This window comes from Pecten maximus, chromosome 17 (genome assembly GCF_902652985.1).
Source record: "Pecten maximus chromosome 17, xPecMax1.1, whole genome shotgun sequence".
NCBI lineage: Eukaryota > Metazoa > Mollusca > Bivalvia > Pectinida > Pectinidae > Pecten > Pecten maximus.
This window is the reverse complement of record NC_047031.1, coordinates 1801144-1819090: the sequence shown is the minus strand read 5'-3', so window position 1 is coordinate 1819090 and position 17947 is coordinate 1801144. Positions and strand designations below refer to the sequence as shown.

Below are 17947 nucleotides of genomic sequence, written 5' to 3'. Positions count from 1 at the left end.
AGGATTTTGCGCCAAGTCCCTGCTCTTCATATGAAAATATTACATGTATATTGGTGATTCAAATCTTGCATGTCTTGTTCAGGTAAATGGTGTGAACATTTTCTATTTGGGGGCTCAGAGTCGTCGCCATATTACGGTGCGTTAACGAGTAACAAGTGCTTGTTATTTTTTTGTGAACCTCAGCAGTATCAGTGTCGGTTAACCTTGTATATTTTGGTAAATTATAGTAACACCTCTTCTGAAATTCTACACACGCGACACTTTAACACATAGTTAAGTAACCGAGACTGTTGCTTAAAACAAATATATGATACAAGTATATATATATATATTCCTGAGACAACGTAGCGTTGAAGATTTCTCGGGAAATATCTTAAAATGTACAAATATTTTCTTGTGTGTCTTTTTCCCTATGTTCTAAAATTTCAAATATATATATCATAAAGCTGAAATTTTAACCTTTTGGTGAATAGCACTTATACAAATGTGTTCTCTTTTGAACCGCATACATGACCCTGTTTTTAAATTTGATATGATGTACGTTTATGTAAATGTTTCCGTTATTTTCTCCAGATATTAGTGTGTCTCTGTTAGTAAGTGAATTGAGTAAAACTAGCCCGAGTTTCCTCTGGCCCTGACACCATGTCTGGTGTAGGTTAGGGCCAGAGGAAACTCGGGCTAGAGCAAAACCTGCGTGCATAAATCACCTCCATCTGCTAAATATTGATTTTTGACGGCCTTCGTATGTTTTCATACATGTATAACTCTGCTTTCAGTTCTCACCAAGGCTGCGGATTTATGTAACACAGCAGAGGTCTAAATAACAATTAATATTGTATTAATATATTATACATTGTATTCCCCCCTCCCCCGGGGCTGTCTCTGCAAGCACAGATAAGCATGTATTTCAACTGTAAAAGTTCCCTTTAGGCTAATTACAGAATATGCACTAACTGCTCAACAATCATATAATTACTAATTTGGAACAATTTGATAATGGCATCCGTGAGCGATAAACATCAAATCAAGTTCGCCCGAAGTTGGCATTTGCCAAGAATTTATAAAAATATTGTTTTTTTCTCTTTGCACGTGTATCGTAAATTTATTTGAATATAGATTACGATGTTTCAAAATGTAATGTACCCAGCACGAAAGTGTTCATTAAGTTTATGGTGATGTTTTCCGATTTTAAAATTAGAAGAATTACATTAATTGCTGTTGGCCAAATGCCAGCAGAGGGACAATGTTATCTGCCCTGTGATCAACATTACATCTGATTACTGGGCCAATCGCTCGATTAACGAACGAACCTTCATAAAATTCGTCGTAAACGTGGTGTTTTCCCGATAGATGGCGGTCTTAAAATCTTCAAACCGTTACGTGTGATTTGATGAACCTGTGTGCGTATACATAAATTCGTTCTCGCCTTTCGACCCCATAGAGAGAAAACCACCCCCAACAAATCAATTCCGATGCTTGCTGGCAAAGCTCAACTAATACCTGGGGATTTACCTGTTGTAAACACCTGGGCAGATGTTAATTAGATTTTTATTATCACCTGACACGGATCATTTACGCCTTTGACCACGTGTTTGACGCGTGCCGTTTTTATGGAACAAGATAACGACTGAAAGTGATCAGGTTAAGCCGTGTTCGTCATCGATCGATTAAACCCCTTTATGATGCTGAAATGTACAAACGTCGCGAGCGGAAATCGACGTCCATCTGAACAGCATACCTGGGCATTACCTGTAGCTAATTAGCATTTACAAGCAATTACTCGACATCCTAACTGTATCGGTTTGTAGGTCGAGTCTGGGTCACGTGCAACAGTTTAAGGTGATCTATTCAGTTATAAATTCACGATATCTAGCCGAGTCTGATCAAATGTACTGGAATATATTTTGTACGTTGCTGTAACATGTCACACTGATGAAAAACGGGCTTCATAGATCGGCTTCTAAAGATTTAAAATTACATTTTAAATTAAATTTCATTGCAGACGGCCAAATCTGAATTGATATAACAGATCCTACAAATTTCCTAAAATTCAAAACTAAACGGTCTCTTTTATATGTGGCTGTGAAATAAAATGTTATAAGGTCCCGAGAACTGGATGAATATCCCCACCCCATCCACTCACGCCAACACACCATTCCGTCCGCATGTACGTCTTGATCTCAATAAACAAGATAAAAATGACGGATGGTCCAAGGCTATAGTGAAAGACAGCACATATGTTGAGAGACATATATATGTCTCTGATATGTTGCAATGTGCTACGTTGACAAAAGAAAGATTAATTTTGAAACTTTGAATTTTAAGCAATTTAAGTTTGTGGTATGTAAAGAAATGCATACCAAAATTAATTTGTGTGATCCAAATAGAGCAAATAAACTAAATTCAAACCAAATGAGCCGACGAATCTTATCAAATGACAAGGCAATGAAATGCATTATAAACAAAGAATTATTTAATTTGGCCTATTTTTCGCTATACATATGACTAAGCCATGACACGACCACCATAAACAATGGTAATATAGTGTTATAATATAAATCCCACCCAATCTGATGATAACCCTGTGTTTTACAGCCAAATGTCAAATTCACATTTTTATCCAACAACCATTCCAGATTCAGCGTGGTCGTTATAGCCCTATTAGTGGAGGGGTCCGCAGATTTTAAATGTAAATGAGGTTCTTCAACAACTTTGGATTGCCAGACAATTAGGGATGTGGCTCTTTGAACCGCAGTGTCTCTTCTTTGTCCCCAACCCTTTGTTACTGGGGCTCCCCAAGGGCCTAAATGTCACCAGGCAGAAGAAGGCGCGCGCGCGGGATAAATCTATAACAATGAATGCTCCCCAATTGTCGTGTAAACGGTAATTGTTGAAGATATAATGAACGTTTATTGACGGAATAACGATAATTATGGTCCCCGTTAGATACAATTTGTAACCCCCTTGGGACCCATTGCTTTATTGAACATATACGTTGTTTTATAGTGTGGTTGTTTTTAAAGAAACATAAATTCTGTTTTGAAATTAATTAATCAAAATTTTAATGTTAAGAAGCTGACGAAAATGCATTGTAATTAAACTATTCTATATAAAAGATTAAAGTGGAAATCAGATGTTCACAATTGATAAAATCGGATATATTAAGTATCGCTTTATAATGAAGTCCATAAAATGGATTATTACATTTCTGAGTCATCGACATAATTGTTGGGGACTCTGCCCATCTGTGAAATACTCCATAAAAAGTTAAGTGATGAACAGTTAGAGCACTATACAGAGAGGACTGTGAATTGTCCTGATTTCTAATATATTTATTCGCTCAGTCAAGCTTGGAAAAGAAGATAATTGACGATGGCTGAAAAAGATATGACTTATATAGATCAAATGCGTGCTGTAGTAATGTATTATGAGATAGGTCTAGATTCATATACGATACTGGTACCTCAATCTTTTTTTGTAAAGTCAACCTTCTCTAGAAATTTCATAACAGCATGTGTGTATTTTCAGATTTTTTATTGATCACTCAGACACACATATGTGTGTAACAATAGGTCACATGTTAAAAAATGAAGACAGATTTTACAAATGGCGAAACAGAAGATGGCCAGTCGAATAACTGGACCAAAGACCGGTTTTTCAACGGCGTTACATTTGTAGTCGAATAATGTCAGTTTCTATATCTATTTTTGTACTTATACATGTTTGTTAGATTTGTTCGGTATTTTGACCTTCAAAACCAACACAGGAAAAGAAATTGTTTTGGTTGGGCATTCCTTCGTTTTGACATCAGAAACATGCACAACTTTGTATTGATGAAATATCTATGTCCGGACGATGATTATATGAGTGTCTGTGCCTACATGTAATGAAATTAACACCGAAAATGCAAGAAAAATGTGTATCGTATAAAATACCGTCTTTGCGGTAATTAATGATACTTCGGGTCGAATTAAGAATCATCAGGACATAATACTCGAAGAACTTTGGTTTATCTTGAGAGTAAAACTGCCTTCTTAATGTTAAGATTATAACTTTACTACTTGGAAAAAAACCAGTATTTTTCAGTAACTTTAATTTTGACAACATAAATTTTATTCATAGGAAAGAATGACCCTTTAGGACAAGGACGTACAATCTATATGTTCCTGATTAAGGTGAAGATGCTTTGAAATTAGGTCAATACGTATACGATGTTTAATTTTTGGTATCAGGACCTAAAATGACATCATAAAGTATTTCAATTTTATCACGTGTTGTCATCATGCGGGTATACCACGTGTTATTGTTTTATCTTTCACCCCGAGGCTACGTCACGTGCGACATCGTAGTAAATCGTCACTTCCGCTTCAATTACTGAAACAGGTGCTCGCAGCATTTGTTTATCAGTATGAGACATCTAACGGTCGAGAACAAATGGCATTACGGTTCGACTGTTCTCCCCAGCGCGTGATTGCTGTCTGTGTTTTTTTTATTGGACAGGATTTTTCTGTTTCATTACGGGAAAAAATCAACATGGTTAAACTGCAAAGTTTTGGAATTCGACCTTTGTAACTTCAATCGGTATTAATAAAAACATCAGAAAACCCCGGACTGTTTTCATTGTTTTTTTGTTGTTATTTTTTTTTTAATTCTAATTTTCTGTTATGTTTGGATGTTTGATTTATTTATTTATTGCCTTTTCATAGCAAGGGGACTGGGCAAAAGTTATGTTTGGATGTTTGATTTATTTATTGCCTTTTCATAGCAAGGGGACTGGGCAAAAGTTATGCAACTGGATGTTTCTGTTGACCATTTCTTATTTTCTGAATTTACACATAAAATTCAAAATTTGAATCATTGCAATTTTTTCGTCAGTTGATAATTAAACTGTTTATTTTATTCTTTATTTGAACACAGCAATCTCCTTAAACAATCCTTGGACATTGTTGATTGAACGAAAACAAGTGGCAGTAGTTGATGAACGTATTATGGTCTAAGCGACATGCAAAACTAAATTAAAGGGTGTAAGCGACGTTGCGAATTCAATTGACAAGATTTCGGAAATCTGATACCGCGCGAGTGATGTTGTTGTATTGTTCCCTAATAAATCTGAAGTTAATTGTAATAATATCCCGGACACTCACGTGGACATACACTGATGCTGTCGGTGTAATTAAGTTGGGGAGTCTGCCTAATTGCCCTGGTGTATAAAGGGGAAGCCTTTTTTGTATAAACGGGGTGCATAATCTTATTTATATCGATCGAAAAATGATGGCGAGGCTCCTAGCAGGGAAATGCTAATTCTGGAAAAGATTATCTTTTTATACTTACTTATCATCACTTATCGGTCACAGAATCGGTATTGTGATAAAGATTAGTCATAACTAATGAAAAACATCCATGTGGTTAAATCGATAAAAACGAAAAACGAAAAAAATATCTTATCATTTTAATCAAATACCCCCTTGGGGCCTCATTTGATGCGCCCTGTCGTTACACGGCCGTTTAGTCACAGAGACGGGACATATTTTCCGGTACAGATGTTCAGGCCTTTAACTCGTGTCCTGGGATTTAGGGGGTAGCTCCCTATTAAGGGGACATCTGTCACACCAGGGTACAGCGGCTGCTCTCGGAGCCTCTTCTAATCTAACGAAGAGTTCCGAATGAACTATACATCCGGGATAGTTTCTACATTTACAGTCAAATTAAAGATACATGTTTATTGTTGTATTTGATATCAATCATTTGAAATGTATTAGAGCTCACTATGTTCGAAGCATCTGATTTTCTCTAGAAATTTTGGGCACACTTTCTTGTACGCTTTCAAGTAACTCTAATCTGGGTCCCTGACGATTCTCATACTTTTCCCATTTCATACATTCATCGCTTTTCAATTCGACTTACTCCTTTCCACACATAGGTTAAGTGTTGTTTCTTATTTCAGTAATTCATTTTTTCACAATCGGTAAATCCCGGTCATTTCCGTTATCGTAAGAATGACGGAAACGCCCGAGTGATTTTCCGATTGATTTACGCTAACATGAATCCCTGATTATATGTAAATGACAAAGATAAAACGATAAGATTGATGATAAATCTTTAATACGTAACGTGTGTCATACATCATTGGCTTTACTGACTTTTCTACCCCCGGGGTTCTACCCGACCCCCTAGGGTTCCTTCCACCCGGGATGCACTTTGTTGCCTAGCGGGAGTCGATTTGTCTTAACACATAGACATTTTATTGACGAAGCGTCTAGATTGTAATATGATAAAAATGACTGTGATTTATTAAATCTCAACACTGAGACATGTGTCAGCCAGACCAAATAACGACAAGAGGAAGCTGTATATGAGATGTTTGATACACATTGAACTTTCCGGCGAATTGGAAGCAAAAATTGGAAATATATTTAGCAGCACACATATAATTCCGGATTTTTTGTTTCTTCGGTTTTTTTTGGTTTTTTTTTGTTTTTTTTTGTCATTAAATTCTTCTGTCCCTTCATAAAAAATACCTTCACGATTGGATAAAATTTCTGTATATTTTGTTTGAACATTTTCATTTGTTATTTTTTATTGAAAACTCAAATAAATTAACAGTGGGGAAAACTTTCTGTGATTTAAATTTAAATCTAAATATACCCAAATAAAAGCTTTAACCCTACTAGAATATTCACGTTCTTTGGTTGATGAATACCTGTGTACATGAATGGGTTGAATATTTTTCTTACGTGAGATATAACACACTTTTTGTTTGATTAAACAGACACAGTTTAGTGATAAAATGATGTATGTTTATAACAAAGGTACCCAGTTTGATTAGAATATTTAAATTAGGACGTTCTCAGGAGAATCGGACTCTTCGTGAACCTGTTTTATTTAGTCAGGATTCAGATTACAAACAGAAAATACCTTATTGTAATAACAGTGTGGACACCATACAGCAACAAAACATCGTCTTGTCTGTTGTCGACTTGATAGCCGTGTTTGTTTGTCTTTCAGATGAACTGCATTCAAGCTTTTAAAATAAATGCTAATTTTAACGCTTTTGTTGTTTCCACGCGTCACACGTTTCAAGCAAATAATTGACAATTGCCACGTGCCCGGTATGACTCCAAATTCATCATCTGTCAACTGGTCATTTCGGACTATAAATTGTCCGCCGTCGACCCGATTTATACAAGTATTAATTAAACTCCCACTTCACACCAGTTTATGATTAGTTGTTCCCTCAATTTGAAAGGGCTTCGCGTATGTCTAAGGTATCATAGTTAATTTGAAAAAAGGAGAAAAGTCTTTCAAACTTCATATTTATTTCTCAATATGGAGTGGCATACATCCTCCCATCACAAATTACAGGTATATTGTGTAAGGTAGCATATAACCTTAACACAAATCACAGGTATAAGGTGTAAGGTAGCATATACCCTTAACTCTAACACAAATCACAGGTATAATGTGTAAGGTAGCATACAACCTTAACTCTAACACAAATCACAGGTATAATGTGTAAGATAGCATATAACCTTAACTCTAACACAAATTACAGGTATGATATGTACGGTAGCATATAACCTTAACCCTAACACAAACAACAGGTACAATGTGTAAGGTAGCATATAACCTTAACTCTAACACAAATCACAGGTATAATGTGTAAGATAGCATATAACCTTAACCCTAACACAAACAACAGGTACAATGTGTAAGGTAGCATATAGCCTTAACTCTAACACAAATCACAGGTATAATGTGTAAGGTAGCATATAACCTTAACTCTAACACAAATCACAGGTATAATGTGTAAGGTAGCATATAACCTTAACTCTAACACAAATCACAGGTATAATGTGTAAGGTAGCATATAACCTTAACTCTAACACAAATCACAGGTATAATGTGTAAGGTAGTGTATAACCTTAACTCTAACACAAATCACAGGTATAATGTGTAAGGTAGCATACAACCTTAACTCTAACACAAATCACAGGTATAATGTGTAAGGTAGCATATAACCTTAACTTTAGCATAAATAACAGTTATAATGCGTCCGGTAGCATTCGAGTAACTATATAATGTACATGTATTACAATGTATACGCGTATTACTCATCATGATTTGAAAAAAAACGGCTTGCTGAAAATAATAATAATGTAATAATATTAAAAAAAGGATAGAAGACGAAGAAATGCTTGGTCCCTTATGAGGAAATCACGTGATTTCTGAATGGGACACGACTTAAGTTCTATCTTATACCAACACGACACATTGTTAACTCTGGAGTCTGAAGTGTAACTGGATATCTTTATTTCTGGAACTGACACCAAATAACAGGATACGAAAACGAGGACGGTAACATTATACCAAGTACTTTCTTCCTTAAAGCCTCTATATATAAACTAATACGGGTACAGAAAAATCACGATTCGTGACTTAACCCGGAAATCGGTTTTAGTAATTACACCGCATTAAGATAATTTAAACATTCATAAAAATGAAAGGCAGCACGTTTTGATCTTCTTCTGATAGCTTCCTTACAATTGCCTTTAAAAGAAATGTGTTGTTTTTACTCTGGATGGAAAATTACCTGCATCAACGTTTCTCACTTGACCAACACAGTTTTTTGATGAGCGAGACTGATGCAAATCATTGTCGCATAATATGATTGTTCTTATTAGTTTTCCGAAAAAGACTGATAAACGCTTGCGAGAGTTCCCGAGGAGTTCCGATTGAGTTACCATAAAAATCCAACATACTGAATGCTCTTCCAAACGATGTATATCCATGTTCCTTTATCCAAAATGGTCAAACAACCAAGTTGAGAATTAAGCATTTTTTATCTTTATTTACAGATATTCCAGTCTCGACGATGTCGCCCTTCAATTCGACTGATATTATTGTAAATAAGAAGGAGATGAAGATAGAGACAGTCATCATCATTCTGTGGGCCTCGGGAGGCGTCCTTCTACTGGTGCTAATGATGCTTCTAGTCTGTATACTCAAAACCAACAGGAAGGTTCATGGCCGACGGGAAAGGTAAGAGTTGCCTCCCTTTTTGCAAGAGTTATCTTTCTTACACTAGTAGGCAGACGCTGTGACCGTTTTCTGTGTTTTCGTCAATCTGATGATGGCTTCGTTCTCATCGCTCGATGTAAGAGTTATCTCTGCTGCTGGTATTCCACGAGTTATTCCCATTTGTGCATCAAACTCGCTTATTCGTCACGTAACAGTTAACATACCTTTTGTTCCTGGATATACACGTATAGAACTTTCAAAAGGATTTCAACTTCTAAATTTATGTACATGCGTTGCTTACAAGTGTTCTGCCATCGTGATATTTTTAGCAAATCATTACGGATTTTATTTCATTTTTTTAAATTCTGGATTTTTGTAAAATACATATTCTCCCATGATGATATCTTAAATAGCAAATTAATAAGAATTTTGGTACAGATAGCTCGAGGTTTTGGAATGCTTTTAGAAGATTCACATGAATATTTGACGAGTAATATCATTTGAAACATTTTCTTTTTCTTTTTTACAACTAACAGGGTTCTAATTATTCTCATTTTGTGTTTTAGTCCCAACGTTTTCCGAGTCGGCCTTGACCCGAATGAGTCACGTGGTGGAGGCGTGAATCCGGCGTTCACAAATTATGACGAGATTTGGACGTGGATACCCGTGATTAGGGGAAATCAATCCGAATGTGCCAACGAATGCGAACAAGGTTCCGGAAGTAGAGACAACAACACAGCAGCATCGAACGAGGCCTTGTCGCGCAATTTAGAGCCGCCACCTTACAGCGTTGCCATAACAACGCCATCCTACCCACCAGGTGGCGCTACATACACAACAGCGGCATCTACTTCTGGCGAAAACTCCAGATATCTATATTCGGTTAGTAATGAAAATACGAATGTATCATCTACTGTTGTAACGACGTGTACAGCGGCCGTATCAAGGCCGGTAGTGACGTCATCTGTCTCAAATAATGTAGGTAGTTCTAGTGAAAGTGAACACAATTTAAATACTCCTAATAATGTACGCCACAAATCTATCATTAATGTTGTGCAAACGAATGAAGGCGATTCTGGAAGAATACAGGAAAGGACATGGGATGTCAGAGATCCATGGCGAAGTCTGGACGTCAGTCGGCCTGATGTTGCTATGGTTACCGAGGCAGAACCACGAATCCAAGGTAGAAGGTCACGCGATATGACAAGATCTCGTACACATTACGTAAGAGATGCAAGGAACCATGTCTCTCGCTCTGCCTCCAGCGATATAGCATATCACATTCCACAGGAAAATGTTCCAGGTCACTACTCCGATGACATTCAAACATTATATCCTGAATTATTTGGAAACGAGGCACCAGTTCTCGCACATGCGCAACGTATGAGTAGAGAGTTTGTATATGACGCTGAAGCAGGTTTATACTCATTCAACACGGAGAACAATGGTCCCCGGGTTTGGTGTGACATACCCCCAAGTCTCTTAGACGAGGAGGGGCCCCCGCCTTACACACCGCCTCCAGATTATCCGGATCATAGACACAGACAACAGCGCCGCCGTGAGCGTTCTCGGCCTGCACCCAAGGCCCATAACTCTGTCACTGACCGCCCGGCTCCTCTCGTGAGGTATTTGTGTATGACAGCATGTTGTGGTTGCATCAATTCTTTTGCATTTCCTACTTATCTCCCTTTTCGTACTCTTCTCTTTGATTGCTCTTATTCGGAACACCTCCGACATGTTCCGTTTTACTTTGCTTTTTCCTGTCACTTGACTGTGCACGCTTCACTAGAATCCTACGTTTTATTTGAGACAGACAGATGTGAAATGCTTTTACCTGCTTCATGTATTGAGTGTTGTACTTAGAGCCCCATACTGCTTTGTATTGCTTGAAATCAAAGTTCGAATTGACATCTAAAATTTAAAAACAACTAATCATATCTTGGCGCTGATTAAGTGATAAGAAAACGTCAGATGATTTCCAAAATGTTTAAAAATCATTTCCGAACGTCCAAGTCCTACAAAAGACAAACGTCCGGAATATACTGTTTAGCCCAGTCTATAAACCATTAGTTTCATATACAATACTTAACTATGGACTGGATGGACACGTGATTTGAGAAGCTCATTTTTGTCAACGATTGGATGTTGATGATATGAATGACAGCATGATTATTGTGTACAATGTGATGTGTATTGTGTGTATAAATACATTTTATTCTTGCATTTCATTAATTTTTAAAGTGAATAATACTGATACACTTTGTTATTAGAAAAAAAATATAATTTATAACATAACAGATTACTAATTATTGATTAACGCAACATGACCCTCTTGGAAGAATATTTGGAATTTGGAATTTACGTTATTCAAAATGTTCAATATTTGTAAATTAGTAAATCATAGTGTGTGTTTATGTTAATAATTCAGTAACATGACTTCATGTACTGTTATTTTAAATTGATCATAAAGTCTTGCATTTTCTCGTTTCAGGTTAGAATATGATTACTTCTGATCAGAGCCTCGTTCTGACGAAGACGAACCACACTTGTGTTCTCGAGGAACATTGTTGGGCCTCGTTCCCAGTACTATTGGGCTTCCTGTTGCATTTTAAGACTCTTAAGTGGAGCACGTCGTTTCCATTGTGATGTACTTCCGGTTGTGTTTTATAAAGACAAGGGAGGACCTCGTTCCCATTATACTTCCGGTTCCATTATGGGTGGATGTTATAACGCCTAACTTTCCCATTTAGATGGTATTATTATCGTATTGATAACTGTCATCGGATGGAATCAGTTCAGAAGGCAGGCGAATGATATAGTGCTATAGGATGACAATCACGTGGTGCCGGTGACATGACGTCACTAAATCTAAAAATAGTGCCAAATTAACGCATGACGCATAATTATGTTTATGTCCGAAAGTGTTTGATGTTCACTCATGATCAGGGGAAATCGATAGGAAACAAAACAAAATGTGTCTGTATCTACACGCCTAGATCATCTACGATATAAAAAAATGTATTAATTCTACAATAATGACCAAATCAGATGTCTAATTTTTTTTTTTGGGGGGGGGGGGGGGGGGGGGGGTGGTTGATTCAGAAACAAATGATAGTGTTCTCTACAATTCGTTTTTAGAGATATCAGTTTGTCCTTATTTACATTCATCAAATTAAGAAAACAGAAAAAATTGAAGATATCAAAAATCAGACTTCTTATTAAAGTTTAAATATTGAACTTGAAGGGCACTAAAGTGAACTGCAGTGGCCATTACAACAGTCATTTGATATAATTTATACAATGTTATATGATTTATATACATTCACGAAAATGTGGAGAACTAGATAGTGTGAGAGCGTGACATATCTAGTGGTAGTAATGGTGAAAATGGTCATAATGATGATTAGATAGAATATATATGGGTCAAGGTCAAATATGATGGGGTGAAATATATAGGAGTAAAAGTCAAACATGATTTGATAAAATATATAGGGGTTAAGGTCAAACATGATTGAACAGCCATTTACATTTATCTATCTTTTTTTTCTGAAGTTCGTGAATTTATAGGGGCCTTCTTGGTTAAAGATCTCACCGAAATGTCAGTTTAGGTTTATCATGTGTAGAATTCTTGGTTAAAGATCTCACCGAAATGTCAGTTCAGGTTTGAATGTATTTCTCTTTTTGAAAAAAAAAACAAAAACAAAAAAACTATAATTTCTCTTCTGCTTTACGAAACAACTTGTATGTTTTTCGTCAATATGTTTCATAATATTTGAATTAACAACGTGTTATTATTAGAAATCATAAAATGAACGTTTTTTGTCATTATTTGAAAACTTGTTTCAAGTTTATTTGTAGGGATGAGAAAATAACAGCGAAATGTGGATTCCAGTAAATGGTTTTAAAAAAAGTATTCTACTTCATTAAATCTATTTTTATACGGCCACCTTCATCCATGTTTGTGTGATACACAGAAGATAATACTCATTGACTTTAAATGTAATATCCTGATGTGCCTTTCCTTCGATGTTTGTGAAATCTCATTATTTTTCATGAAACCCTCGTTAACATCAGAATCTGTAAAATTAAATAATAACAATTTATTAATGTTTAAAATGTACTATGTTTTATGTATCTGAATTGGTATACAAGCGATGAAATAACTTAACTGTGAATGATTTTCAATTATTTTGCCAGAAATTTTATGTATTATTTTATTCCAAAATGAATTCGTGAAGAAGACAATGCAGTATCATGGACATTCGACTTTTGTGAACATTCGACTTTTTAACATTTGAGTATCTTAAACATTCCAATAATGTTAACATTCGAGACATTTTAACATTCGAGTATTGTTAACTGGTTATTGCAAACTTTTGACTTGTTTAACATTTGGATATTGTAAACAATCAATATTGTAAACAACTGGTTATTGCAAACATTCGGGTAATATCAACATTTTAATCAAATGTCAAATATACCTATGCATAATCTTTGTCCAGTGACCACGTGGCGAAAGTGCAATAGATTTGCTTACTTTACCGAATTTCATCAGATGAACAATTTTATTATGTCTGTATAGAATATGATTTATTAATCAATACTAATGATAATTAATATATATATAAACATTATAATATCTTATCTTTTAGCTAAAATACATTAGAGTTTATGTTGTAGATGTAATCAAGGTCAAACAAATGTCTTTCTATGTATTTATTTAAAGAAAGGAGGTAAAACTATGGTGACATTGACAGTTTGTGTTTAAAATTAGTTTTCAATCAAAATCAAAAGTTTAACTATAAATAAGGCCACATTGTAGTAAGGAGACAGTGAAGCATTTTATTTCTGGCCTTGATTTTTAATATAAAATTTGTTTATTTAGTATTTTTACTTTTTATATCGATATTGTGCTTTCATTCTGTAAGATACAAACTGTCCTTACTGTGCCATTATTGTCTAGTCAGAGTTATCTCCCTTGCATTATTGTGGCATTAGTTGGCTACAGCTATTCTCTTTTAGCTTACTCCCATTTCTGAGGAAACTCGTCCGTATCAGACGTAGTCTACTCTCACTTCTAAAGTAAGTGTCCTCTAGCGGCCGATCTCTACTCTTACTTCTGAAGTAAGTGTCCTCTGTAGCGGCCATAGTCTACTCTTACTTCTGAAGGAAGTGTCCTCTGTAGCGGCCGTAGTCTACTCTTACTTCTGAAGTAAGTGTCCTCTGTAGCGGCCATAGTCTACTCTTACTTCTGAAGTAAGTGTCCTCTGTAGCGGCCATAGTCTACTCTTACTTCTGAAGTAAGTGTCCTCTGTAGCGGCCATAGTCTACTCTTACTTCTGAAGTAAGTGTCCTCTGTAGCGGCCATAGTCTACTCTTACTTCTGAAGGAAGTGTCCTCTGTAGCGGCCATAGTCTACTCTTACTTCTGAAGTAAGTGTCCTCTGTAGCGGCCGATCTCTACTCTTACTTCTGAAGTAAGTGTCCTCTGTAGCGGCCATAGTCTACTCTTACTTCTGAAGGAAGTGTCCTCTGTAGCGGCCGTAGTCTACTCTTACTTCTGAAGTAAGTGTCCTCTGTAGCGGCCGATCTCTACTCTTACTTCTGAAGTAAGTGTCCTCTGTAGCGGCCATAGTCTACTCTTACTTCTGAAGGAAGTGTCCTCTGTAGCGGCCATAGTCTACTCTTACTTCTGAAGTAAGTGTCCTCTGTAGCGGCCATAGTCTACTCTTACTTCTGAAGTAAGTGTCCTCTGTAGCGGCCATAGTCTACTCTTACTTCTGAAGGAAGTGTCCTCTGTAGCGGTCGTAGTCTAATCTTACTTCTGAAGTAAGTGTTGAAAGATAGTGATCCTTGAATTCTCTGTATTGCGTTTGAAGCTAAAACTAAAACCAGGAAGGTTGTGTATGTAGTGTTTCAATGTCAAAACATCAATGGACGATTGCAGATTATGTACCCAAGAGTTTATCCCAGGAGACATAATAAAGAAGGGAAAAAACAAATCCACAGGCAGCAGTCAATCCATTTAAAATTTAAGGCCAGAAATGTAATATTTATTGAGAAATGTTACAAAACATTCCTTCATTAAGTCATCGTTGTTGTAAATATCTTGTTTAAGCTGTATATACTTTTGTATGAATTGGTTTATATAATACTCATTGTATACTATAACTGTATACCGAGAAATGATCAGAAGTCTTCCAGAGTTGTTGAATTATGTTGATATTTATTCCATTTTGTAGTGACATTTCATGCTATATATAAATGTTTTATGTTGTCATGTAACTGAAAAGACATACGGAATGTTGATGACATCACTGCTCACATTATGACGTCATTTTATCATTTTTTTAGAATACGAAATCATTTTTTATACCTTGATCGAATTTCAGTTCAAGATCATTTCTATAATGACGATATTTTCGTTTGTGAACAAAACATCTCGAAAAACAATAAGTTTATATAACGAATCAAATAAAATATATTTTGGATTTTGTATTTGCTGTAAAACAACATACAGCACCGTAATAATTGTCAACAACACAATTCCGTATTTAATATGGCATTCATAAACAATATTCATGGGCAACAATCCTCTCTTTGCAAAATGTTTACAAATGCTACATTGTTTTTTCAAATTTCCCCATATCATAATTGTTTTTTCTGTAAAAGAAAAGTGATACAGTTTGACGACCCCTTAATACGTATATGTGAACAGCACGTTGTCATAGTTTCATATCGTCACCAGTATAGTGACGTCATTACATAACAGTATTAGCTACTTGTTTAGTAACAAACTATATATATATGACTGCATGTAATTATGGAAATGTGCAATATAAATAAAGGATTTCACGTGGATATGAAAAGAATGAGTTTATTATTTTATCTATTTCAGTATTATTGTAGAACTTTCTAAACAAATCTAAAATTAATACACATCAAAGTTATCTCCCTTTATGGAAATAATTATGATGATATGGATGGTAATGTGTAATTAAAGTGCATTGACAGTCAGTCAATCATTTCAATAAATTAAAGTAAATTACAATTCAATTAAACAAGCAAAGACAATCCTACGGATACATTCTTTCATAGATGGCATATTTTAATTAAAATGATTTTGTATGTGTTCTCGTGAAAACAAAATATATTTACAGTATGGGTGATTCCTGTATGACAGAAAATGTTCGTGAGTAATCAATTTCGTGGCTCCAGGCTGTTTTCATGTCTTCGCGTTATAATCCATATATACAAGCATTGCCCTAGTATTCTGTTAATGTGATTTATTTTCGCGGGTCCTTATCGACCGCGAATTTGTCATCACAACAAACATTTCTATGTTTGCCGAAATTGTTGTAAATTTTGTGCTCATTACAATGTCGAGGTTAAAGATTCAATGTCAGCGAAAAAGAGTATGAATTGCTGGTTTGCTTGTAAACAAGAAGCCTTTCTGATCATTTGTTTCTGATGTTAGTCTATCGTATAGTTGAATAACAAAGTACAAGGAATTTTCTAATCTTTTCAAGCATTCTGCACTTTTTGTCCGCACACGAGGTAATTTGTAACTTTTTTGACATTCACGAAGCACTGATTCTATATGTATTTATATCAACACTTTCAAAAAGAATTTTAAGCTGCGTTTTTTTTTCCTGCCTATGCATTTCCATCACCTCAAAGTATCCGTCGGCTATGTTCCTGGAGTTTCCATTGATAAGGCAGAGAGTACATAAAGGAAGGCGAATTCTCTCAAATTTCCAAGATAACAGTAGAGGTAAATGCGATCAATAATATATCTACACATCACTTCACTTTTCGCTCTTCTTTCATTTTCTTTTCGTTTTTGCAACTGTAACATATCCAGCTCCAGTTCACCAAAAACATTTGTTCCCGTGTCACTGAAGGGAAGCTCGGAACACGCCGTCAACACGTCAGGATTGGTTCCACTGAGTGACGACAGACAGAGTAAGGAATCTCTCAGATTACACAGGAAGCCAAAGGCACTTCCTTTGTCAAACAGCGTACGAGAGGTCATTGTGTTCTTCGTTGGTAGCTGTAGCCATGGTCTTTATGTTTCCCTGTAAACTACAAACAAAGAAAAAAAAAAGTGGGGGGGGGGGGGGGGGGGAGAAAAACATAGAATTTTAGCCTAGATATAACAGCATGCACTTTATTAATTGTCTCTGTAATCCTCGTCTTCTTGACTTTGTTTTATCAGTTGGATTTTCAGTTTTTGTTATTTGCAGACAAAACTACAGTTGGGAGATCCGAAGGTGGTGTTGTTTTGTGATCTTGCCAACACCTACTACAAGGAGAACCGGCCTAAAGATGGTGGTCACGAGGGGACAACCAAACAAACAATTACAATTGGTGTTAGCTTATCACCATACTTACAGTCTAGTTTTTACTCATTCTCAAATTTTGATGAAAATCCCCTGACATTAAACCGATTGACTCACATTGTTAGTCGCTATCAAAACGTTTATCAAACAAATTAATATTTAGCCAATTTTGCAACCAGATCGTATCAATACAACATTGTGCGTTACTCATGGTAGTGAAATTTTAAGCCATTGAAAATCATAATTACGTAACTTTGGCTAATGTATTCATTGTCTTGTAATGGAAGCTTACTTTTCCAAAAGGCGGGCGTGCGAAATAAGTACATAGCTGTGAAATATACTGGAATATAGTTTACTAATCATACGACTAGGACTCATAAATAACACTTCCAAGATGAACTAGTAAGAATAAATTTATAATCGACAAGAAATTTGTTGTGTTTGTTGTAATCTTCCAACAGACGATTGGCATACCCCCTGGAACAACCTAAGGCCCTCTGTTGACCGAATTATTTATGTTACAACTGAGCTGTATGATATGTATGATGCTTTCAATTTCCCTATTTTGAATTTTCCATTTCTAGATAG

The 17947-nt window shown here is 35.8% G+C and overlaps 1 protein-coding gene across 2 annotated transcripts in view; it reads left to right on the top strand.

Moving 5' to 3' along the window:
- LOC117314959 overlaps window positions 1–11977 on the top strand; it is a 33192-nt gene extending 21215 nt beyond the window's left edge. For both annotated transcript variants that reach the window (XM_033869070.1, XM_033869071.1), the window contains exons 2-4: window positions 8856–9039; window positions 9585–9900; window positions 11510–11977. In XM_033869070.1, the coding sequence (XP_033724961.1) occupies window positions 8856–9039; window positions 9585–9900; window positions 11510–11521 (512 nt within the window). In that variant the 3' untranslated portion in view covers window positions 11522–11977. The remainder of the gene's footprint in view (window positions 1–8855; window positions 9040–9584; window positions 9901–11509) is intronic.
- Window positions 11978–17947: the final 5970 nt, after the last annotated feature.